The 25,650-nt window shown below is 24.5% G+C and overlaps 1 protein-coding gene and 2 long non-coding RNA genes across 4 annotated transcripts; 2 read left to right on the plus strand and 1 right to left on the minus strand.

Moving 5' to 3' along the window:
- Nucleotides 1-1,553: 1,553 nt before the first annotated feature.
- Arms (Ankyrin repeat-rich membrane spanning) lies at nt 1,554-25,551 on the minus strand. Of its 2 annotated transcripts, XM_089221476.1 has the most exons (31): nt 25,354-25,551; nt 20,484-20,772; nt 17,786-17,917; nt 17,618-17,716; nt 17,345-17,443; nt 17,084-17,281; nt 16,926-17,024; nt 16,648-16,839; nt 16,474-16,578; nt 15,602-15,700; nt 15,095-15,536; nt 14,395-14,602; nt 14,184-14,315; nt 13,961-14,109; nt 13,755-13,890; nt 13,461-13,686; nt 13,182-13,361; nt 12,894-13,088; nt 12,576-12,837; nt 12,347-12,512; nt 12,003-12,282; nt 11,781-11,954; nt 11,536-11,709; nt 11,321-11,477; nt 11,124-11,209; nt 10,875-11,025; nt 5,131-5,201; nt 4,917-5,039; nt 4,723-4,857; nt 4,379-4,641; nt 1,554-4,319 (listed from the first exon to the last, which is right to left on the minus strand). In XM_089221476.1, the coding sequence occupies exons 2-31, from the start codon at nt 20,754-20,756 to the stop codon at nt 4,061-4,063; spliced, it is 5,265 nt and encodes a 1,754-aa protein (XP_089077602.1). In that variant the 5' UTR covers nt 20,757-20,772; nt 25,354-25,551; the 3' UTR covers nt 1,554-4,060. The 2 variants fall into 2 exon arrangements, with proteins under 2 accessions (XP_089077602.1, XP_089077603.1); XM_089221477.1 differs by lacking the exons at nt 20,484-20,772; nt 25,354-25,551 and adding an exon at nt 21,749-21,979.
- On the plus strand, nt 14,481-17,966 carry LOC149058098 (uncharacterized). Its single transcript, XR_016190585.1, has 2 exons — nt 14,481-14,610; nt 17,692-17,966. It is a non-coding gene; the product is annotated as an uncharacterized LOC149058098 (long non-coding RNA).
- Nucleotides 20,620-23,870, plus strand: LOC149058099 (uncharacterized). The gene is made up of 3 exons (XR_016190586.1): nt 20,620-20,725; nt 22,073-22,239; nt 23,459-23,870. It is a non-coding gene; the product is annotated as an uncharacterized LOC149058099 (long non-coding RNA).
- Nucleotides 25,552-25,650: the final 99 nt, after the last annotated feature.

Consider the following 25,650-nt stretch of genomic DNA (forward strand, 5'->3'; position numbering starts at 1 on the left):
GTAAATCAGCTTCACTACCGACAGTTGATGTATTTAAATGAAAAATGGGAAATCTATTTAAGTTATAAACATGAATTAAGATGTACGTCTATTTTAATTCTTGGTTATAAACAATGTCCAATGATAGTAATTAACATGACGAATTGACGAATATAATTTGTCATGGTTGTTTATTTAATTCCAAATATTTAGAAATTTGGCGGTAAATTATTTTGTAAAAGTTGCTACTAATATGATAACAAGCGCTAGGTGTAGTTTGCAACAGCTGTTTTGGCAAGTCAGTTTGGGTCCAAGAAAAATAGCAGTTCATATAGGTCGTTGGGTATCCAGTATATTTTAATTCGTGGTTGTTACTTGTTACGGACAAAATACAGAGTACAGACACAAAGATAACAAAGATATTATCACAGAACGTCAGAACAATATTATTATTGTTCCATGATATTATATAATCACACCATTGATTAAGTATAAATTTGGTGGATCTAAATTTCTAGAAGTTTTCAAAAGCGTCAGAAAAACCTCTAAAAAGTAACGAAAAAACAGAAATTTTTATGCTTAGGTAATCAGTTTTCGACAAAATCGATTTTTTTATTTTGCTGTTATTCAAAAACGAATAATTGTAAATATTTGACATTTTCACCAAATCATTAAATTAGCGTTATCTATTAACAATTAAATTTTCAAAATATTTTGACTTTTTTAAGCTATTTATAGACAATTGAAATTTTCGATATTTCTGTTTTTTTTTGGAAATTCCAATAAAAAAAAATTTGAAGATCCAAAAATCTTTAAAATCTAAGAAATTTATTATGAGCTGAACTTATCGTAGTAAAAAAAATAAAAAATTGTTAAATGCAATTTTTTTATAAGTATTTAAAGTTTATATTCATGTTTACCATGTCAAAATCGTGAAAAAAAGGTTAAAAAAGCCTATGCAAGATTAACTTTTTCTTCAAATAACCGTAAAAAAAAAAACACCTGAGTCAATATAGAAAACATTTTGTGAGTGTATAAAATAAGTGTATTTAAATATTACGCACGTATAAAATATATTATGATTTAAATATAGGTAATAAAACATATCCTAGATATCCAAATCATCTTCATTTAGAATCGTTTTTCGTATACAATGATACCTATCATCGCATTCAAATTTAACACATCCATTAATCCATTATAGTGACCTACTCTCCATATCTACTGTACAGCAGAGCTATACTCACTTGCCCACTTTTTTCCTTTTTTCACTACTAACTACTGAGTTAATCAACACAGAGTTTTAAATAGCTATTATTATGTACACTGTGGGACTAAGGCTTAATCCTTAATCTCAACCATTAATTATTATTTTTGGACTTTTTTGACAAATGATTAGGATTACAAAACAAAATGTCTTCCATCACAGATTATATATAACATTATATAAAATGTATCAATTTTTTTTTGAAGTAGATTATTCATTACATAAATTTATATAAATATGTAATCCTAAACTGAGGATTAGTACCAAAAAAGGAACAATATTATGTAAATATTTTAAATAAATAAAATAATTTATACTTTCTATTTATTAATACTCTTTTTAAAATTAGTTGACATTAAGAGGATCCATGGAAATAAGTTATCTTAAATAAACATATAATTCATTTAAACATTATAAGGAGTATAAATAACACAAAAATGAGTTTATTGCTTTGAAAATCACATATAAAATATCATTATATAAGCTAAATATTTTAAACAAGGTGATTTTTTTTAAACTAAAAACCCTTGTTAAGATCTAATTATTTTAGTAGGTTTAATGTTTATTTGAAAAATTTAAATCAAGTTCTTTTTTATATAGTAATCTATATTAATTTTTAAGTTCATATTTTGAAACATGATTTTCTTGAAGAGTTCAATTTATGAATACAACATACTCAATATTTGATGTTTTTTTTTTATTGTTTATTCAATTAATGAATGAAACATTTTTTTAAACTAATTATGAGCATTAAGAATTAAATAATCTGCTAAAATATTGAAAATTAGTTTTTTATTAATACCAAATAAAGTCTAGTAGTACTTCTATCTGTTGAAAAGTTTACTCAAATGGGCCTTAGAAAAAAATCACCTTGTACTATATAATATTTATATAATGTTCCTAGTTTTCTACAAACTTATTGAAACAATAAAATACAATAATAAGTAATAAAACTAAAATTAAATACATTAAATTTTTTCAATCTAATATGAGAAATTACAATACATTTTGAAAATTATTTTAAATGGTAATATGATACCAATGTAAAGGAACATTAAAATTTTTAATTAAAATGAATAAAAGTAAGAAAAAATAAAATAACATAATCAGAGACTCACATTGCAATAATTTGAATAAAAAAAAAAAATTAAATATATATTGTAAAAACTACAATTTTCAATTACAATTTAATACATTTATAGATTTAAAAGGCACAATAATTTATCTACTTATACCGAAGTATAAGTTAGTAGAAATTCATTTATTTTTCTATTATAAGTAACTATAATACTATTTTAAAATACTCATAAAATCAATTTTATATTATTTTAAATTAAAAGGAAATTCATAAATTATAATAGTTAACTAGTATCACAATGATTTAAACTATAAATATTTAAAGATCTAATACATATTATATTAAGAAATATGAAAGAAATCACATTTAGTATACCTCACAACTAATGTAAACAATTATTAATGCAGATTTAACGGATATGTTTTATAAGCTATAAATTCTATAATTCTTTTTATAACCTAATACAATCTAATACTAAAAACAGTCTAAAGTATTATTTTAATGTTTAAATGATTGAATTTGATATTGCAGAATGAATTATTATTAAGTAGGTTACTAAAAGTATAAAGTATTTCATTAATGTCAAATGTTTGTAAACATATTCCAAAAGACTTTAACTCAATTTTCAGTAAATTTTCAGTAAATTTTCAGTAAATTATCTAAATAATTTTATTAATTAGGAAAATTTTTATGAAAAGTATTTATTTTTTAAACATATCTATAGTCATAGTTTTAATATTATAAACATATATAAATGTATATATATATATATATTTATATTTAGTAGACATAAAAAAATAAAATACATATAATTGGTTCATTACAATATTACATATTTAAAGTTTAGCTGCTTAGTCATATATACTAAAGCTAAAATTAGACTTCTATACTAGAACACATCCTTTATTTAATGGAATATTTAATATATTCATAATCAATATAAGTTAAAATAATTTCTATTTAAAAACATGTCAATCTTAATAATAAATTATGTTTTTTAGTTTCATATACTTCATAATTATTTCATGTTGAATGTTAAATTAAAATTTGAATATTTTATGGAATTTACATTTGTTAAGTTAATTAAATATTCTTTTTATTAGCTCAATTTTTATCTACCAAATATTCTAATATTTTTATATTAAGTTTTTATATACAAATTTTAAATGATAAAATGAGATATTCTGGTAAACTGAAATTCTTAGTATTTTAATTTGAGTGTGAAGAATCAATAAAAAAATTCATAATATGATCATATTGAACAAAATTACAATAAGCAAATATTTTTAAATTTAGTCTCAAAAATAACATTAATTAAGACAATTCTACAAAAGTTTCTATAAAGCTATATAAATGTTTTCTTTACAGCATTTAAATATGAATTAATTAAATAAAATGTTCTTGGTAGTGTTGTATGAAGATAATGTGTGGTATACTAAAATATACATTTTTAGGTTACATAATATTAATATTATTTGTGCTATATGGAAATAAAATTTTTGAAAAATATATATATTAGTTATATATATAGTATATATAGTATATATATAAGTTTAAATATAAATTTAGTTATATATAAAATAAAAACTAATATAAAATAATTTAAATTAGAATGTAAATGAGCTTAAAATGAAAAAAAAAATATTAAATAATATTGAATATTATAAATATAATAATATACAGTCAAATAAATTAACATGTTTGTAATAATATTATCATACTGTAGTTTTTAGTATTTACACCATAGTTTCAGGATCGTTCCAGTCATATGGATGGCTTAATATGCTGATATCGCTATCAAATGATACTCTCCTTGATCCAGATTGTATGCTATTAATGCCACGAAGAAGATCTATATCTTCATCAAATGAACAGCCTCCGCCTTCTGATCTCAATTGTAAAGATTCAGTACTTTTTGAAGATAATTGAGAAGTCAAAGAATGTTGAGAGTTTTCTTTATAGTACATGCCATTAAATGTATACACTTTGTCTAATCTAAAAAAAAACTTTACGTCAATACTTTAAAATAATTTTAACAATATACCTTATTTTACCGGTCAGTATTTGATTGCAAGTGGTCAGATTGTGGTGACGACATATCTGATACAAGAGGAGTACTTTCATCATCACTGCTTGCTGTGGCACATACTGCTGAAGAATGATTTGTATCTTGTGGTGGACTCGTTGGTAATTTTTCATTGCTGCAAACTGGTGATATAGTGACTGCAGGTGGTTGTTGGACCCAACTTGTACTCGCTACTAAGCAACTTAACATGCCAACTGAGCCTGCAATACCTTGTTTTACAATTCCGCTAGCCTTAAACAGGGTTTTAATCTCATTATTAACAATATTTGAAAAATACAGGTTACTTTTAACTTTTACAAGTTATGAACATACTTGTATACAATTTTTTGTTTCTGGTATTGTGTCTGCATCATCCAGTCTGTTCATTACTAATGATGCTGGTCTTTTAATAGATTTAAGCAAAAACGGTTTACCTGCTTTTTCAGTAGTTGTAGTGACAATACACGTCTATAAAATTTAAAAAAAGTTATTGCATACTAAATTATTTAAATAGTTATAAAAACAACTTTATAATCAATAGGATTTTTCCTAGAAGCAATTGGAGTATTATTCAAAGAATTTGCTGAAGCAGAATTGTTTCCCTCATATTGAAATGCTGGATATTGAACAATACTATGATGAGGTGAGTTCTGAAAAAAATAAATAGAAAATAGCATATGCAATCTTATTTATATTTATATTTTTAATATAAATATTGATGAGTGAAAACATTTTTATTACCTGAAGTAAAAATGCATCAACATCTCCTCCGTTATCGTTACTTGAGGTTGTACTACACACGGATCCATCACCTATAAAATCAAGTAACTAAAAATAAAGGGGGCAATAACTAAATGTTTTTATGGCATTTATTGGCATACTTTATTCACTGCAGTGCAGTATAATGTTATATTGTTATTTAAAATATGAAAGCAGTGCTAAACTTGAATTATCTATAAATATTGTTAAGGATAGCTTAGCTTAGTATTGTGTTGATGTTGTTTGTAAAATTGTAAAGCCACTTATTTCTATAGACTTTGTAGTATAGTTCATTGTTAATTGGAAGTTAATGAATTAAATGGTATGCTAGGTATATATAAATGCATGTAATAGTGTTTTTATGATCAGTAATTGTTCAAAAACAGAAATTTCAAGGTAAATTTGTAAGAAATTATACTAGATTTTTTTAAATTTTAATATTAAAATGAAAATTAATAATATTTTTTAAGGGCATTCATCTCTATTTTTCATTTTTAAAGAATCTAATAGCAGATAACTTATAAATCATTGTCGTGGAAACATAAAATGATTTCTAAAACAAAAAGCACTAAGTAAAACCATAATCATTTTCAATAAAATTTATAATCTAAAACCTAAACATGGATAACTTATTTAAATGTATTATGAATAGCTAGATATTTTCTACTTCAAATATAAATAAAAATCACTGATGTGCATAATTAATTATCCAATTAAAAAACTTATGCTAGTATATAAAAATAAGAATAAAGCAATTTAAAACAATTAATTGATATATTAGTCTTATAATTTAAAGCCTGTAGACTTAAGTGATTAACTACTAAAAAATACTGCATGTAATTAAAAGCATAATGCTAGTGTATACAGAATATATTATATACTACATAATTGGTACCTAATAAGCAATAGAAATCATAACACATTATTTATTTCACTCATTTTAACATAGTACTTTTCTATGCATGTGAAAATATTAAAATATTATTTTTAAGCTTTCAATATTTTACATTTTAATATCTTTTTAAAATCACTTATACTTACAAAAAATAATATTTTTGAGCAATTAAATAAAATTAAAAAATATAAAACAAACAATTTATAGTAAAATGATGTATGCAGCCTTCAAAATTGAGTCATAAAGATTAAAGGTACACTTTTTTCCATAATTTAGTTGACATAGTGATAATACATGAAAAATATTACATTTTCTCACAGAACAGTCAAAACTTTTATTGTGGTTGAACAAATTCACTTACAAACAATACACTGGAATAATAATAATATACAACCATAAGCACAATTTTAGTTTAGGGTCATCGATTAGAAATAATATTTTGCTAAATACAACCTGAGAGTCACGAAAATGTGTTTGATAAAATACTAACTTTGTATATTATTTCTTATAACGTAAAATTATTTTGTACAGTCAATGGAGGTGTAATGTAAAATAGTGAAATTGTCATATCTTAATGTTGTGATAAAAAGTTTATTGAATCATGCAGGATATTTTGTATAGGTTATTTTTAAAATGAATTGAATTAGTAATAATATACAAAACTCTTTTTTTTCTTATGTTGTAAATCAATTAAATTTAAGAAATATTAAAATATCCTAAAACTAATGATTTAATTTATACGAATAAAATGTTTATATACATTAAGACCGTTAAGTAAGTAATAAGTATATATTATACATTTACATAATGTTGAAGGGAGGTCAGATCATTAAAATAAACAATTTTGGGAGTTGTGAATCAAAAAAAAGGTTGCTGTGAAACACTGAAATAAATAATAAGTAAGTTAAAATATTCATGGTCATAAGTTTAACAGACATGCATTTGTTTAATAATAATAGTTTATAAAATTGACATGTATTTTGTTTATTAGTTATCAGTTAAAATACAATTCCTTAGAATTTATTAAAGTTATAACAAATTTTGAAGTTATAAAAAGTATTTGAATTATATTTTAGATTATAAAAGTGATCATAATAAAACTATATAATATTATAATATTTGTGTATTAGATACTCTTATTCTAGTGATAAATAAATAAATATTATTTTAATGATCAACAATTTAATAACAAATTTATCCTTATTTTTTTAGAAAATTCTAAGTTTTATAAAGAGTATGATTCTCATAAAAAATTTTAAATATGGATTTTATACTTGTTTTTTTTCACAGGTGTAATTGGTATAAAACACATAAAACAAATGCTTAAATATAATCAAGATAATTATATAAAATGTTTAGTGTATATTGCAGGTAAACGGAAAAAAAGTCCCCGTTAATAAAATCATACGAAAAAACATGATTGTACGTAATTATTACATTTATCAAAACATTTAATAATTATATGTTAAAAAAGTTACAAAAGTTACAAAAATTTTACAAAATTATGTGTTACAGCCTACAGGTATATGTATTATAATTATATTAAATTTTTTTTTACAAGTCAAAGAAAAAAAATACACTTTTACAAATTCAATAGCTCGTAAATTAGATAGATAAGTAAGGTGTAGGTATACTATCCACTACCCATACCTATTAGATAAAGTGAAAATATTATTTATATTACGTTTATTTCGTAAATTACCCAGGTAATATACTGATATAATATATATCATCTACTCGTTTTTGAAACTTACTCATAATACCTATACTGGCTATACCATGTAATACACTAATACATTGTTGTCAAATATAGTGCGTTTATTTTACAAATAAAATTAATAATTACGTACAATCATGTTTTTCGTATGATTTTATTAACGGGGACTTTTTTTCCGGCATTAATATTGAAAATGTATACATAATACTTTAAATAAAAGAGTAAGTAGGTAACCACCGAGCTGTTGCATAGCTAGCTATGTTATTAATTTATTAGTTGAGAGTATCTCGTCATGAAGCATGTCACTGTAATAAATGTATTAAATTTGAATTCAATGGTATAAATCAGCAGTACTGAAGAGGGCTCCACACATTTGCATGTGTTGTCTCCATCTTAAAAGTGGGTAACATAGCAAAAACTGTTTCATGCGGGAAAGAACTGAGAAAGCTACAGTTATAATTAAGAAACGAAATTTTCACCATATAAAAAGGAAAATTTTGTCTGTGTAATATTGTTTTCATTTTTTCGATATCAGAACTGCAAAAATAGTTATTCATGCTTAAAAAATACAAAAATAATGAATTATTAATCAATAAGAACTTGTTTGTATTAGTGATATCAAAAAAATATAAACGATATTGTACAGACAAAATTCTCCTTTTTATATGGTGAAAATTCGTTTGTCAGTTATAACTGTAGCTTTCTTGGTTCTTTCCCCCCGCAAAACAGTTTTTGCTATGGTTACGCACTTGTAAGACTGAGACAACACATGGGTAGGCGTCCTCTTAAACTGTGGTCCTCGGCCCCCAAGGGGCTGAAATACTCATGTCAAGGATTTGCTGCAGTATTAACACCTAACATAAGTCAAGATAAACTTATGTTTACTTCCAATAATTTTTAATATGAAATAATTTTATAATTTTATGATAATATAAGATATTTTGGTAAAAAAATGGTATTCGACAAAAAATTGGTAGGGTCTGGGATTTCTATTATCTATTATTATCACCACTTTAGTTTAAGTTTGAAAATATTGCATATAAGGTTAAAATTGGTCTAAATATTTTAATTAATTTTCATTGAATATAGAACATGATACTTTAAGTTACATAAATTTCAATTATCTATATATAGCTCAAAATGAGTCAAAATATTTTTTAAATTATACTATGTATTAAAAAAAAAAAATACAGACATTTAGAAAAAAATTCAAGTACAGTGAAACCTCCTTTAACGGACACCTCTCAATAGCGGACACCTCCAAATAGCGGACACGAGAGTGTCCAGTATTTAGAGGTTTCACTGTATGCATGGTTATTCATTTTTAATTACAAGAAAATAAGAAAATCAATTTTCTCATAAGCTGATTTTACATAAAAATACCAGTTTTCCATAATATTTTACTTTTGAAATCTTAACTACCCAAGTAAAAACTAGATGGTCTACTATCAGAAACCATCCTAAAATAATAACAATAATATTAACTAAATGGCAAACGGATTTTATGTCAAATCTTAATCAGATTTTCATATACTTTGAGATTTTATCAGTAAATATTAGAAATTGAATGTTTGTAATATGACTATATTTTGTAATTACAGGTAAGAAGGTAAGAAAATTACAGGTAATGAGAAACCAAATTATGAAAAAGATTTACAAAAAATATAAAAATTATACTATATTTTTATACTTCTATTCAATCACTAGTAAATTGGTAATTTATAATTAATTTAAGCTATAAATAAAAATGTAAACATAACCATTATAATATTGATATTACATGCTCAACTTTAATCCTAATCTCACTAAATTTTTTTTCTACATTTCTAACAAACAGTCAACTTCACTCAAATTTAGATATAAACATAATTAAATGTTTTAATAATAAAAAAAATACGTCCCAAAATTAAATTCACATTTTCATATATTCTATGATGATGTCTAAACTTACAGTTGTGAGCAGTGGCGTGCTCAAGGGGGTAAGGTTAGGGATTATATCCCCCCCCCCATTGGCTTTTTTTTGTTAACTTCAATTTATTAGATATTACCATAGACATATATAAACATTTATATATAGATATGGATATTACTTTTAAAATTATCAGTAATAAGTTATTGCTTATAAATTATTTTCCATTGGCTATTATAAACATTCACTTACGGATTATACTGATTATAGATCAGTGATTATGTATTCATGTTCATGAGCAATAAATCCTCTAAGTAATAATTAATAATTAATTATGTTTATGGTAAGATAGAATATAGAATGATGGATCATGCTTATCACGTTAGACTAAAAGTAAAAATATAAATTTTTATTTGGAATAACGAATAACTAAGTTGTTTTTAAGAATTATTTTTCTTTTGTATATTAATTATTTTGATAAAGGTTATAAATGTTATTAGTTTAATGTTGTCATTTTATTTAAACAATAGTGTATAGTGTGTGGCTATTTAAATTAATTCTAATTGTAGAATGATATTCAATATGCATGAATGTACATATGTTTAGCAATTTTTGTGTTTGGATAACCATGATTAATTTAAATGTACTTTTACTAAAAAATTTATAACATATATTCCCCCCCCCCCCATTGAAATTTCCTGGGTACGCCACTGGTTGTGAGAGGATAATTTTACAGTATACTATTTTTAAGTTTACAATGAAGGGGATCTAATCCTAACAATCACCTATTGCTTATATTACCAGTCACACTGTCAAATTTATATATTGTACTGCAAAATTGTACAAATCATAAATTTTAAGCAAATAACTATTGAAAAATAAGTATATTATACTGATAATTTATTTCATTTTGTAATAAAATATACATAAATAATATTATATTATTCTGATAATCAAGATAAGAAAATAAACTAATTAACTAGGCCTCGTTAATAAATAAAATAATATGAAATAAAAATTGGAAAATCATGATGAAATCAATTTATTTACATGCTTAAGATTCTTCACCATGCACTTGATATACACATAATATTAATTTGTCTCAGACATTTTATTCATATCTAAAACTACATAAGGATTGCATTCTCCTGTTTTAAAATTACTATTGTCGATTTCATTCTGACCTTGTTGTTGCGTCTGCTCACCTGTAATTATGTCGATAGGCTGTTGTGGTACTTGTAAATAGGTAGCTGCTGCTATAGTACCTTGTTCTTCAGATTCTTCTAGAACATCTTCACACGCTTCTTCATTAAGAGTTTGTAATGCACCGCAAATCATTTGTTCTTCTAATGTTACCTTTATTAAAAATATTTTAATAAAATAATTGTAAATGATAAATAAAAATAAAAAACTTCATAGTTCTTTAGTTAGTTAAATAAAATTTATTTTCTTACTTGTTTTTCAACTGATGATACTTTTGACCCTTTTTGATCTTTATCATTTAATGTTCCTTGTACATTATTGCTATTATTAGAAGATCCTAATATTAAAACATTTTAATAAATGAACATACAATAAAATAAATTTATCTTTAAAAAAGTATGAAGGGTTATAATTTTATACATTTTTAACAAACTAAATATTTCTATACCTCTTCTTTCATGTGAATAGTTTTTAGTGCTACCCGATCTTGTGTGTTTTAAATTAATATTACTGTTAGTTTCATTATTTATTAAGTACTCTTTGTCTCGCAATGCTAATAAGACTATACGGAAAAGTTCCCAATCTCCAAAGTTCATTTTTAATACCTGCAATTAAATATTTAATACATTTGTACAAAATTAAATTAAAATGATGTATATTTACATTTTTTAGTTCATTTAAATTGCAATGTAAGAGTACACAACCAGTAAGATTGTTATCTTTGATAATTTGTGTGTATTTTGGAATGTTTGACTCTTGCAAATCTCTAATTCTTGTTAATAACTTACAAGTATCATCTACACTTAAGGATGACAGTTTAATGTTGTTAAATTCATCCTAAAACATTTAAATCATTTAATTAGGATGAAATAATTTAAGTTATAGGTACATCAGTAAATTTTAGTTACAGATAATGATGAAATCGAAAAATTTTGTAGATGGTTTGGTAATTCATTATAAGGTGCATGCCATCGATTTTGAACTTGTTGGTTCCATAATGCAGCTGATTGTGGTTCATTTAACATCAATGTCGGTGGTAAAGTTTCTTGTTGAAGTGATAGTTTAGCTCCCATTGTCTTAAACTAAATTATAGGTTATTAATTGATAGAAATATTTTAAATTGAACCAACCTGTCTTCTCATAAGTTGATTTTGTACTCTCCGCGTTTGTAGTTCATTGTGTGTTATTGTTGGTCTAAAAATAGTGGAATCTTCAGAGTTTTGCATGTCATCTTTGATTACTTTTCTCAAATATGGATCCAAATTGATTGTAAATGGTAAGAAAATTCTTAGATCGCTAACCAATAATGTTGTTCGGTGAAAAGAAAGAAATATTTCGAATTTTTTCTCATCTTTGTCCATCTCCATTAATGGATCAATGTCTTTAGAAAATTGTATTTGACGACGTACCCTGTATATTTTAATTTTGGTTAAAATAATGGTTATTTTTTCAAACATATAACATTTAATGTTACTTTTCATATAAAGTTTTTAGCGACATAGAATCATCAATAGTATCTTCATTAGTATCATGAAAAATAATCATCCAAGATATTCTATAAGGCCATTGCTCTGTAATATTTATCCAACTAGCTAAATGATACCAATTAAATTCCAATTGAAATGCTTTCAATAAACGACCTAAAACATGTTATAAATTATTGAAATTATTCAATTAATAATAAATTGCTGGTTTCTACATACCTGTAATATAAACAATATTCATTAAACGTCTCATACTTCTAGGATTTACATCACTAAAATAGTCATCAGTCAATAAAATTTTAGAAAGATCTTGTGGACCACCTAATCTATGTATGTTGCTAGCTATGCTACTTGCAATACTTTCACTTGATTTTAATTTATTTCTAGTAGAACTGATGTTGCCTTTGCTTCGACTAAGTCCACCAGAAGAACCCATAGGTTTTAAAGTTGTGGACTCATTAGATAATCGTCTTGTTGAAGCCTACAGTTAAAATTAAAATTAATATTTCAAACTATTTTAATTTTAAATCTGTTTACCGAATGTACTAATCCACATTCATCCATTTGATTTGTTACACTTTTACGATGAGATTGAGATGATTTTTGAGCTAATTTTACTTTACGTAAACCAGAATTTTGAAGAAAAAATGGCAAATGAACCATATTTTTAAGATAATCGTGTCCAGAAAAATTCATGTCATTTAACAACCGTCGACTATTGAGTTCAATAACCTACAAAAAACAAAATATATCATTTTGAAATATAAAATGTTCTTTAAAATTCATATACAATATAATATATTAATACAATTATTATATTCAAACCTGAGAAATAGCATGAGGGTCAATAGCTAAAACAACTATAAAAGGAGTGTTTTGTTCAGAAAATAACATCCGTACAGCATCTAAAAGTAGTAATATTTTGTCCTGTTCACAGGTGTCTAAACCATCAATAATTATTACCAATCTTGTTTGCTGCTGAGTAAATGCATCTAAACAACGCACCTTTTAATCAAATAAACAAAATCAATCAGTATTTATTATTAGTTAGCTATCTCACAAATAAACAAAACATATTAAATACATATTAAACATATTAAATACCATTTCTGTCATTAAATTCACTTCAGTCCGTAATGCTTGAATAAATCCTTCAGATTTTAATGTATCTAATCTTGATGTAGCTCTCCTCAATTGTTTACGTTGTGAGAACACTAATGATTGTAGTAATTGACTGAATGTGTATAGATTTCCTATCAATAGTAATAAAATGAACATCCCACAACAAAATATTATAACATTTCCAATAGCTTTGTCAATTGAAAAATCACTAGGTAATCAAAAACATTTTAAATTAAAAAAAAATAAAAATAATTTCATGTTAAAACAAAAACTTACTTTATAAAAGTTAGTGTACCACTATTCATAGCAATAATAAGTGTTACCAATAAAACACATATAAATGATAGTTCAAATAGTATTATGTTTGGCATGCAACATAATTTGCGCCATTTCCAAGGTGAAGTAAGTTTTACTAAAATTGAAATGAATTATTAATAATAAATATCTATAAAACATTAAAATTAATTAATGAATTAACTAACCAGGTTTTGGACGAAAAGCTCTATAAAGGCGAGTAGAAATTGATCCAAAATCTTTTTCTATTGAATCATATAATGAACCTATCATTTGAATAATCGTACTTTCCCCAGGTGTTGTACTACTGACACGAGTTTGATCAGTAAAATAAAATCTAAATCGATTTGAGTAAAAATATAATTTTATTTAATTTCATCCATAAAAAATTTATGTTAAAGTCATAAATACCTAATAGGTTGTGCTGTAACTGATGTCCCCCAACTTGAACCAGGTGGATGACAAAATATTATTTGCAGAATTATTCGGGCTGTAACTGCTTTTTGGCTTAAATAGCTGATACAATTATAGGCCCAATCAAGTCTATACAATTAAGTAGTTATTTATAGCAATTAATAATAAAGATAATAAATAAGTGTTGCATAAGAAAAATTTTACTAACCTATGACTGCCATAATATATCATTATCAAGAAGAAAAATATACTAGTTAATAAACTAAATGTGGTGATAATTGCAATAAGTGATGACGATGACAGGACTACAACCACAGTACCAGCAATGAAACAAAAGTGAAGTGCCACACCCAATATTAGCCATGGGAATTGAAAAAATGGATCTGTCCATTGATGAGCAAAATTTTTCATTTCCTCTAAAAAGGTAACAAGCGTTTATATTTTTATTCTTAAGAGGATTTCAGCGCTATTTTGTTTTTTCTCTCTGACCAACGTGTAACATTGCAAGTCTATGTTTAGCAGAACAAACACTGTGTTGTTATTTTTAATATTGAAGTGAATTTGCCTATTATTAAACTTTTAAGCTAAACACATTATCCACATTCCTATATTGGCTATTTTATGATACTCTAATTTTTATACAATTCATAAGCATTTTTAATTTGTAATAATTTAAATGCTCATAACTTTACATACAAATTAAAGTATCTTAAAACATTAGATGTAGAGACACAGGTTGTGTTCTTAACACTTAGCATAAAGTTTGATTATAGGCAAATTCACTCTAATATTAATATTAAAAGTTACAAACGAATATTGTGCTGGCATTATTTAAATCATTATAATTAATTAAACTATTTTAATATATATTAATAAATAAACTATTTTTTATTCTTCAATCCTCTTACCTCTCAATTTATTAAGTAGAAATGATTTTCCACTACCCCATTTAGCATATAACCCAACAGTAATTGGCATTGATAAAGTAGGTTCACTAAGCATATCAGCCAGTGCACTGCTGTATAAATCGTATCCCAGTAAATTTTCATTATCTTCATTAGTATTAAGACGTCTTGAACCAAATATTTGACTAAGAATAGGCTTTTGAGCATTGACATCCATATTATATGGTGTTTCGCCAGCTCGATTTGGTCTGTATAAAAGCTGGCTGTTCTTAGGATTACGTAACAAAATTTCAACAATTCCTCTAGCTCTAGCTCTCATAGCAATATGTAATGCAGTATCACCACGTTTGTCTGTAGCTGATACACGAGCACGCTTTTCAATTAAAAGTTGAACAGCTTCAGCATTACGGTTTCTAACAGCTCGCATCAAAGGTGTATCACCATCCTTAATAATACAACAACATTAAATACATATTAAATAAATTTACATAAAATGTGTGTACTGTTTACTTTTGTTGAAATTTCTAAATCAGGATTTGCTCCAAGTAATAACTTAATTATTGCTGTATTTCCTTTTTCTATAGCAATATACAATGCAGTTTTCCGTTCCTATAATTTACACAACTAATTAATATTAGTATTTTATTTGGATAAATTAATAAAACACAATAAGAGCTTAAAAATAAACTGATAGTCTTTATATTATGTGTTAGTTTTTAATTTATAAGAGGTTAAGAGGCAAATCTGAAAGTTATAAATAGTCAAGATATCAAATTTTGAAATCACTATAAAATATTTGATGAAATATCAAAATAAACTGCAACCTTCTGAATATACAAATATTTTTTTAAATATACATCCTATAGGTTGATTAAGAGTAGATATGAAAATAAAATATTAATTCCTAATACTCTAATTATAATTTAAATATTAATACCACAAATTAATTTTAAATGTATACAAAGCTAAGGTCTCCAACTTCAAGATTGTTCTACGAATTCAATTGATATGCTTAAAAATATTTTGAATGCTCTGATATGTTACCGATACAAAATTAAGTTCCATTTCAACATAATCAACAAAATCATATACCCAAGAAAGTATCAATCAAAACTACAAACTCAAAGAGTCCAATAATTAATCAAATTGTTTTATTACTATACTAGGCCATATTATGCTCTAACCTTTCATTATTCAAAACTATCAATTTAACTTAGAAATTGTAACTGTGCAACTTCTTGTGCTTAGGTTACATGAGTCTTTCAGTCTCATTACTTTACCACTTTTATAAATCATAAATAAATTAAATTAAACAATTTTAAGAAATAAAAATATTTTTGTAATATTTAATTCAAATTAATGAAGTTTTATTTTATTTATACTTTTCCCATAACATCGACATCTGCATATTTTTTAAGGAGTGCTTCCACAATATTACGATGTCCTCCTTTAACAGCATGTATCAGGTTAGTATCTGAACTACGATCCTAAAAAAAATTAAAATTGACAGTTTTAATTAAAATTAAATGAAATATATTGTAACAATATAGATTTACTTGTATATTGATATAAGCTCCAGCATTTAAAAGAGAATTAGCAATATCATAATATCCTTCTTTACATGCAATTGTTAAAGCAGTACATCCATCTTGGTCTAAAGCATTTACATTTGGCTTACGTTCAAGGAGTAAATTTACTACTTCGGTGTGATTTCCCATCGAAGATACTAATAATGGCGTCCATGAGTACTAAAACAAATCAACAATTAAATAAATACATTTTTATAAATACAATATTCTAGTTAGATAGTTTTATGTATTTAAATTATACTTACCATTCCAGCAGTATCTACATTAGCTCCAGCTCTTAACAATGAATCAACAAGTTCTACATCACCTTTTCTACATGCCCATACTAATGCAGAAGTTCCATACTGCAATATTAAAAAATATTACTATTTTTACATGATGTTTTTAATAATTTTATATATACCTTGTCACCAACATTAACTTTAGCACCACGTGCTATTAAACTACAGGCCAACTTTGTATGTCCTCTACCTGCAGCCCAAACTAATGCAGTAATATGAAAATTTCCATGAGCATTTATGTCAGCCCCTCGGTCCAATAACAAATTAGCCAAGTTAGTATGTCCACAGTAACTAGACCAAATAAGTGGCGTCCACCCACCCTAATATACATAAATTATAAATTAAACATTAATAGATTATTAACATGGAAATAAAATATATACCATATCCCGGTGTTCAATATCAGCTCCATGATCTAATAATTCAGCACATATATCAGTATGACCTTCTTTGGCAGCACAAATCAACGCTGTCCAATTATCCTGGTCAATTCAATTTTCACATTAAGTTTTAAATATTGTGGCATTAAGTGTAACATATTTTAATATTTAAAGAAAAAAAAAATCATAAATTAAAACATTTTTATATTTCTAAGCTTCAAATTATTAATTTTTTTAAATTGATTTCAAGATAATATAATACTAGAAATTACTTACATTATCTTCAATGTTTACATCTGATCCGTGATTAATAAGCTCTCTAAGAAATTGTAATTTCCCTTTTGTTGCAGCATAATGTAAAGCTGTAGCTCCATTCTAAAAAAAGGTGGAAATATAATCAAAATTAAATAAAGAAAATCATTTATCACATTTAATTGGACTTACGTCGTCACGATCGTCTACAAGAACACGGCGGTTTTCAAGAAATCCTTGAAGACCTTCTAAATTATTTTCTGAGATGTAATTATGTAAAGCTCTGTAGCATAACGACACCATTGAATCACTAGTGTGCAAATTCTGCAATTTAAAATGTAGGACATTTATTAAGTAAAAAAAAAAAAATATACCTAATAATAAAAAAATGTTAAGACCATGATTGTTATAGCATGAATAAGCAATCAAATTCAATCAACAAAATTCTAAAAACTAAAAAAACGAATACAATCAAAAATATATTTTATCACTTTAGATTCTAGGTAGAGTGATTAATGTATTTATTTTATAATTATGTTTTTATAAATTATTTTTTTGTGTCCGAGTTGAAAAAACATTAACAATATTATTAAATTAAAAAAATAATAAAAATACTAAACAATATTATAATTATCATAATATATTTATATTTTTGTACTCTTTAATAAAAAAATATTAAAAATAAAAATTATTAATCTTTTAATAAATGAACCTCATACTAGTCATACTATATTATAATTAGTTATAGTGTACAATAGAAATCATAAATTCCATAATACCTTTATTATAAAAAAAATACAAATATAATCAATTATTTTTATTTATTTCCATATATCAATTAGAGCAGAGATATTCAAACTTTTACATCCCATGGTTCCTTTCGGTGTTCAAAATATTTCTATGGCTCCCAAATCATTTTAAAAAAATTGAAACAACACACTGATAGAATACAGCCAATATAGGTGAAAATAATAGTGACTTTAGTACTATAGAGTAATAAAACTTCATAAGGTCTCGTAATGTCAATGTGTTTCGTTATCGTTTCCATAACAATATTTACAATAATTATATAAGACCTACGTTGTTGGTTTCCAGTGCTTTGACATGGCTCCCTTTTCAAACTCTCACAATGTCCCTGGGAGTCGCGAATAACAGTTTGAATATCTCTGAGTTAGAAGCAAAACACATATTTTATAATATACAAGTGAATTTATAAGTTTTACGATTATAAATTATAAATTTAAGATGGAAGTTAATACAGTTATTTTAAGATTTCATTTTTTTTTTTTAAATAATATTTCCATAATTCATAAACAAAAATATAGTTGCAGTAAAAATGTACTAAATATATTAATGATAAAAATTGCATTAGAAAAACTCCATAAGACAGATTTGCTGTTTACTTACCAGAAAAAAATTTACAAATGATTTAAATTACAAGCTTTAAATTTTGTGTTTGTTGATAACTATAACATATTAATAAATTAAGAATTTAGCAATATATAGAAATGAATAGCCCTTCTATATTTGATTCAAATTTAAAGAGTGCTTTACATTAATTTAAGTTATTACGGTTTTTTATTTTACAATAAGTAAGAAAAGGATCTTTTGTGAACTATAACTATAAGTATTACCTCTTATATTTGTAATAAACATTTTAATCATTATTATTTATTTAATACCTTTCTCCTAAAAAAAAATTAACAATAAATTTCAAAAAATGCAATTTTGGAAAATATCACTTGTTGAACATTGATGTTTCTTGAAAATGCATAGATTGATTATTGTATAGTCCAAAAGATTGGTCTGTAGATACTTGATAAATCAATTTTTTGCAATATGTCTAATTCATAGATTTATACAACACCAAAATAATCTCTTTATTACCTATGTAATAATTCCTGAAGTTAGATTATCTTTGTATGTAAGCATGAGTAAATATTGCCAGCTTGGAAAATGGCAACAGACCTCAATGATAGGAACAAGACACCTATTGAGTTATTTTAAATACATCAAATGTCTAAGTTTTATACTTTTATCCTATTTTTTAAATTTTACAATTCTAATATTATATGCATCTAGTTATTATTAAGTAAGTAAGTAAGTAAGTTAGTAAATACTCAGTACATACCTAATTTATAATACTATATTAGATATATTATTTAAATCACAAGTATTACTAGTTAATTTATACAAATATAAATAATACATATTTCATAATATTAGTAAAAGTTAAAAGAAAATGGAGACAATTTTTTCCTACCAATATTGATTGGCTAAGACAAACCTCCAATAAAAAATTATTTAACCCTCTAAAAAACTGATCAGATAGACAGCATATAAATATATAACATAAGAAAATATTTCTCGGTTTTCATAAAAACTGCCCAAGTCTACAAAAATGAAGAGCTTATTTCAGCCTATGCCCATACGAGGGTTTAGTAAAGTTACTATTAAAATAAATAAAAATGTTTATGCATATAAGCTAATTGTATAGGGCATAAATGCATATATATTTAAAAGATTTTTTAACATATATATAATAGATGAGTATAATGTCATTATATTCATGGAAAATATATCAAATGTTATATTTAAAAATAGACCATAAATATGTTGTCAGCGAATTTTTAAGTTTGTAAATCCATAGTATTTTTATTAAAATAAAATAGATAAAAACTTATTATTGAATATAATACATAAAGAAATATATAGTATACTGTATAATACTGAGTGCTGTGATGGAACATGAATAATACATGATAAGATTAACTACATAAAGAATAAAAAGTGAAGCTTGGCTGGTTTAAAAAACTCAATATTAGGTGTTAAATAACAGAAAATCTGTGTTTTAGTGAGAGGCTGGTGTTAGAACAATATTTCTACTGACCACCGATGAAATTTTTCTGAAATTTGCAAAGCTGAATCTTTTGTTTGTATTATCAGTAGGCGGTAATGGACTATCATCATATAATGGACCAGTGATAGAAAATGATGGTAAACGATTTGACAACCCAGTAAGGAAGCCTTGACTACGTGATCTTTGAGGCCGTCTCAAATCACTAAACTCATTTGTTGTTGGAAGTTGTAAACGTAAAAATGAGAAACCACGAGTGTAACGAATGTTGACAGGTACACTTTGACGGTCTTCATTGTCTGACATACTTATATAATTTGATCTGTATGAAAATTGTGTTACTTAATGTATAAAAATGATCATGCAAATTCATAACAATATTAAAATAATTACCTGATATAAGATATATGTATCAGATATTTAAATTTTTTTGAAATTTTTTAACGTAATAAAAAATTAAAATGTCTGAGAAGGTTGTAACTCAATACTCATGTATATACGTGTGACTTAATACTAGGAATAAGAAAATTATTCATATATTATGTCACCAATTTCTTTTATCTATATATTAAAATTGATACAAATCATAACTAAAATGGCTCATATACTTTTCTTAGTATTGTATTAAAATACTAAAATACTGATTGTGTTTGAGTAATTCATACATATAATGTTGTTTTAATAGAAAATTACAATTATTTTTTTTCTAGAAAATTGTACTTATGATATGATTTTTAAGCTCATAAAATGTAACATTATAAATATTTTAAAAAGTGAAGTACTTACTAATTTAAAAATATATTAAATTATAAAAAAATTATAATGGTCCATACCTCATCAACAATTATTTTTGTATAAATAGCTTATGAAATAATAAACAATGAACATATTTTCACTTATTACAGCAATAATGAAAGGAAAGTCAATTATTTATGTTTAGTTAAGTTTTAAAAATGTTTGAGATTATTATATATATAGCGTATATATGTATATATATATTTACTAAATTACATCCAAGTACTTATTGTTTAAATAGCAAAATTACATAATCTCAAAACCAATTTACATTATTTATCAAATTAATGTATTTTATCAGTTTATCCACTTAACTATTTTATTTGCAATAAAATAATCAACAAAACCTAGTTTAAATTATACACATATATAAGTATATAGACATATAGTATTTTATACATATTTTCACTCGTTCAATTATATTTTACTCAAATAATTTTTTTTCTCTATTCTGTTAATAAGATTGGTTTTTAATATCATAATTATATTTAACGCTATGTTACCTGGGTATCGCCATTGATTCTTTTCAAAAAATGAAAATAACTTAAAATACTTCCATAACTTCTGCTCACATTATAGCTCAGTGACAATGGTAATAATTCTACAGAACTATGATTTGATTTAAATGTCCACTGAAGCCTAGGCATAATTAGCTCAAAAACATGACAAAAATACTTTTAGATGTTGAAATATGAAGAAAATATTTTTTTGTTCTTAATATAATTATAGGATTAAAAATATTTTCATACGATTAGATAATCAAATAATTAGGAACTTTTCACAAGAAAATAATATTATGAAATTGTATTATATGTTTATTATTACAGGTGTATGAAACACTTATTGGCTGAAAACTAATCGATTGATCATTGGAATGCCCCCACTGAATGACGTTTTACAATATATTTCAATCAAAATTTCTTTATCAATATCCCTGAAGAGGTGTGCCTATCAAACTATACACATATTCAACATATTTGACTATTTAATCTAGGTATTATTATTAAATAAGTAAATACAATATGACGACATCATGAAAAAGATATAGGCTATTGTAAAATCTATTAACCAAACAAAATGTACTTAACACTTCTAATCTAACTATAAGTGAAGTTTGTAATCCATTAAAATTAACATTTAACTATCAAAACTTTACTTTATAAAATACACACTTCATAATTTATAAATGAATAATCTGCATATGCTTTAAAGAGATAAATATGGCGAATTTCGTATCATTTAACATGTGCACATAACATTTTTAAATTATTGTTTATAATAAACTGATAAATTCTACAAAACACATTAATGATTATTATGAATAGCGGGAAAGTAGGTTTATGTTTATTTACGATTTAATACCTACTCTATCTTATTTTATTGATACTACCTATTGTAGCTAATAATATGCCTATGGTAATTAAGGATATCTCTTTCTATGTATAAGCATAGAACCTATACAAATTAATCATTTGAATTTGTATTTATTTAATTTTTCTAGAAATCATCTTTTGAAATTATTATCAAGTTCTTATTTTTACTCATATCATATTTACATATTCATATGCAAACATTTAGTGTGACAAATCATTATGAAATGCAGCTATAATATTTGAATGATAAAATTAATTAAATACTTTAAATACATAAAAATTATTAAATAAAAATATGCATAACATTGTTTCCAGGTTTCTTTTAATATAAAATATAGGTTAAGTGCAAATGGCATTTCAATGTATGTATAAATAATTAAGGATGAATAACTGAATAAGTAAATATTATAAACACCAAACAAATCAAATTGTATAACAAACATCATCAATAATTAATTTTAAACCACAATTATTTAATTAGAATTGACTCAAAATGCTATATTTATATATATATATATATATATTTTACAAATAAGAAATAATTACAATAATTAAGCTAAAAATTAAAATCTCCTTTATATAGTTTTGTTTTTTATTCATATATTGATTTACTAACCGTGCACCTAATACAATTTAAATTTTAAAATTAATTAATTTTAAAACTAATATGAGTGTTATTAGATGTTAGAATTTTAACAGAGCATAGAAACTTTAGGGTTTGTAATGTATTGTTTTGTAATTTGAGCAATTAATCAATTTTTGAATTCAATAATATTCAAGAATGAAACATTCAGTAAAATGTTAAACACATAATGATCAAATTTTTCAAACTTATTTTAGTTTGTGTCCATAAGCAAAATTTGATGTACAATAGAACCTCATTAATCCAGACAGTTATGTAATATTACGAAAAATACACAGTATATTATTCCGTAGACTAAAATAAACATAATAGCTATCACATTTTAACAGAAGAAGAGATTTTTGAAAGCCTCATCGCTGCAGAAAACTCTGAAACGGATGAATATACGTACAAGATGAAGTAGACGATAGTATCAAATCTAAGTTAAAACTTAGTGAAATTAAAGACCATTTGAATATTGTCCTTAAATATGTTGAAGATAACGACGATGAAAATATATCTGCATATTACGAATATTTAAGGCATCAACGTGAATTATTAATACGAGAAATAAATGCTAAAGGATCACAACAAAAGACTAGCAGTTTTTTTCAAACCAGTTAATGAAAGTGTGCCTAAATATATAATAATTATGACTATATGCATTATGTTAATATGTAATGTTTTTGCTGGATCTAATATTATGTTGCAATATATCATATTATATAGTAATTACTAATTATTTAATATAATATTCATAAATCTATAATAGGGATATGTTTTTTGTCCCTAACCGGACTTTCATTAAATCGGACAACCTAGAGCCCCTATTAGTCAGGTTTAATAAGGTTCTACATTAGAGTATTTGTGTATGTTGGGGATAGCTGATTATTTTCATTACACATATAAGTACCAGATCTGCTCACACAATTATTAGCTCCAACAAGACAACTTATAAACTATTAAAAACTAAACAATTTAACCGAAGTACAAAAACAATTAGGTGCCTACTCTTCAATATTTTAAAGTATTCTAAAAATGAACTGTTAAGTTGTTAAATTAATTGAATTAGAAATAGTTTGATACCTGTTCAATTATTGGTAACAATAAGAGTTTGTTAAAAATATTAATCATTAGGTATGTATTTCAATTAAAACTGGGACAACGCAACACAGATGACAGATGAGTGATAAACAACCGCTGATGGTTATAGCTAAATTTATAATCGTTATGAGCAATTGAAAATAAATTTTACAATTATGACAATTATTAACCCGATTATTAATTAAAACTTAGGGAGCTTAGTCTTCTGAAACCCCTTTCCTAAATTGCCACCTTTGTTTGTATTTTTAAAAAATCTTCTGATATCATACTACAAACTATGCAACTACTAATAAAAGTAACTTAGTTAGAAACTACATTTGATATTAGTGACTTAGAACCCAAATAATCTTAAAATTCAGTTTCCTAAATGTAGCTTTAATTGTTTTTTCATATAGTTAAAATATGCATAAATTATTCATTAAAGTTTTGTAAGAAATGTATAAGTGAAATACATGAAATTAAAACAGATTTAGTATTTTACACAATGTAGATAAGTTTTGTAATTTAAAAATGGTTATTAATTCTTAAAGTAAAAATAATAAGAAATGTAATCTTGATACCTCATTAGTATAATCACCTAGGTACCTCTTTATCTTTATGATGTAAATTTCAGACAATCAATTATAATTTTAATGAACCTTAAATGGAAAATAATTAATGACTAAATATATAATACTGAAAAAAATGTACCTATCAATATATTTTTTTCAGATAAACTGATAATATTTTTAAGAATACTGAATTGATTTTAGTTGTTTACATACTAAGAGCTTGGATCACATATTTACATGTTTGTATAGATAATACCCTAGAGTACCTTATTCTGAATACAAATTTGTAAAATTATTAATTAAAATACACAAATATCATACATCAATTAGGTAATTGTTCATTTAATATAATAAATAACAAATCATTTTCCACAATCTATTTTAAGATATTCATAAAAATAATATTTAACATAGAAATATATACCCAATAAGGTTTGTTTAAATCATTAGGTACTTACTTTATTTGTTTAATTCAAGAAACATGATCCCCTAAAAAGTGTTTTGTAATGAATAATATCCTAAATATGTGAAACTTTCGATTAAAAATAGTGCATCTTACTTAGTACATTAATTACATTGAGAACTTTATTTTATTATAATTGGTGACAGTCAAAAATGTATAATGAATAGTGTAATATATCACATAATAATTAATAAATAGTATTATGGTAATATAAAAAAATAATGATAATTCTGTCAAGTATTTTCCTGGAAACAGTTGTGAGATACGTCAAGAAGTAATTAGTATTATAAAA

The sequence above is a fragment of the Diuraphis noxia genome, unplaced genomic scaffold (assembly GCF_037042655.1).
Source record: "Diuraphis noxia isolate RWA-SAM2 unplaced genomic scaffold, SU_Dnox_SAM2 contig0002, whole genome shotgun sequence".
Lineage (NCBI taxonomy): Eukaryota > Metazoa > Arthropoda > Insecta > Hemiptera > Aphididae > Diuraphis > Diuraphis noxia.

Bases quoted from the DNA above. Each gene is read 5' to 3' on its own strand.
- Arms (XM_089221476.1), bottom strand. From the start codon at position 20,756: ATGTCAGACAATGAAGACCGTCAAAGTGTACCTGTCAACATTCGTTAC. The intron at 13,891-13,960 runs GTTAGTTAATTC...TTTCAATTTTAG, and splicing joins AGCTTTTCGTCCAAAACCTG to TAAAACTTACTTCACCTTGG. The intron at 11,026-11,123 runs GTAAGAAAATAA...TTTTTAATAAAG, and splicing joins TATCATCAGTTGAAAAACAA to GTAACATTAGAAGAACAAAT.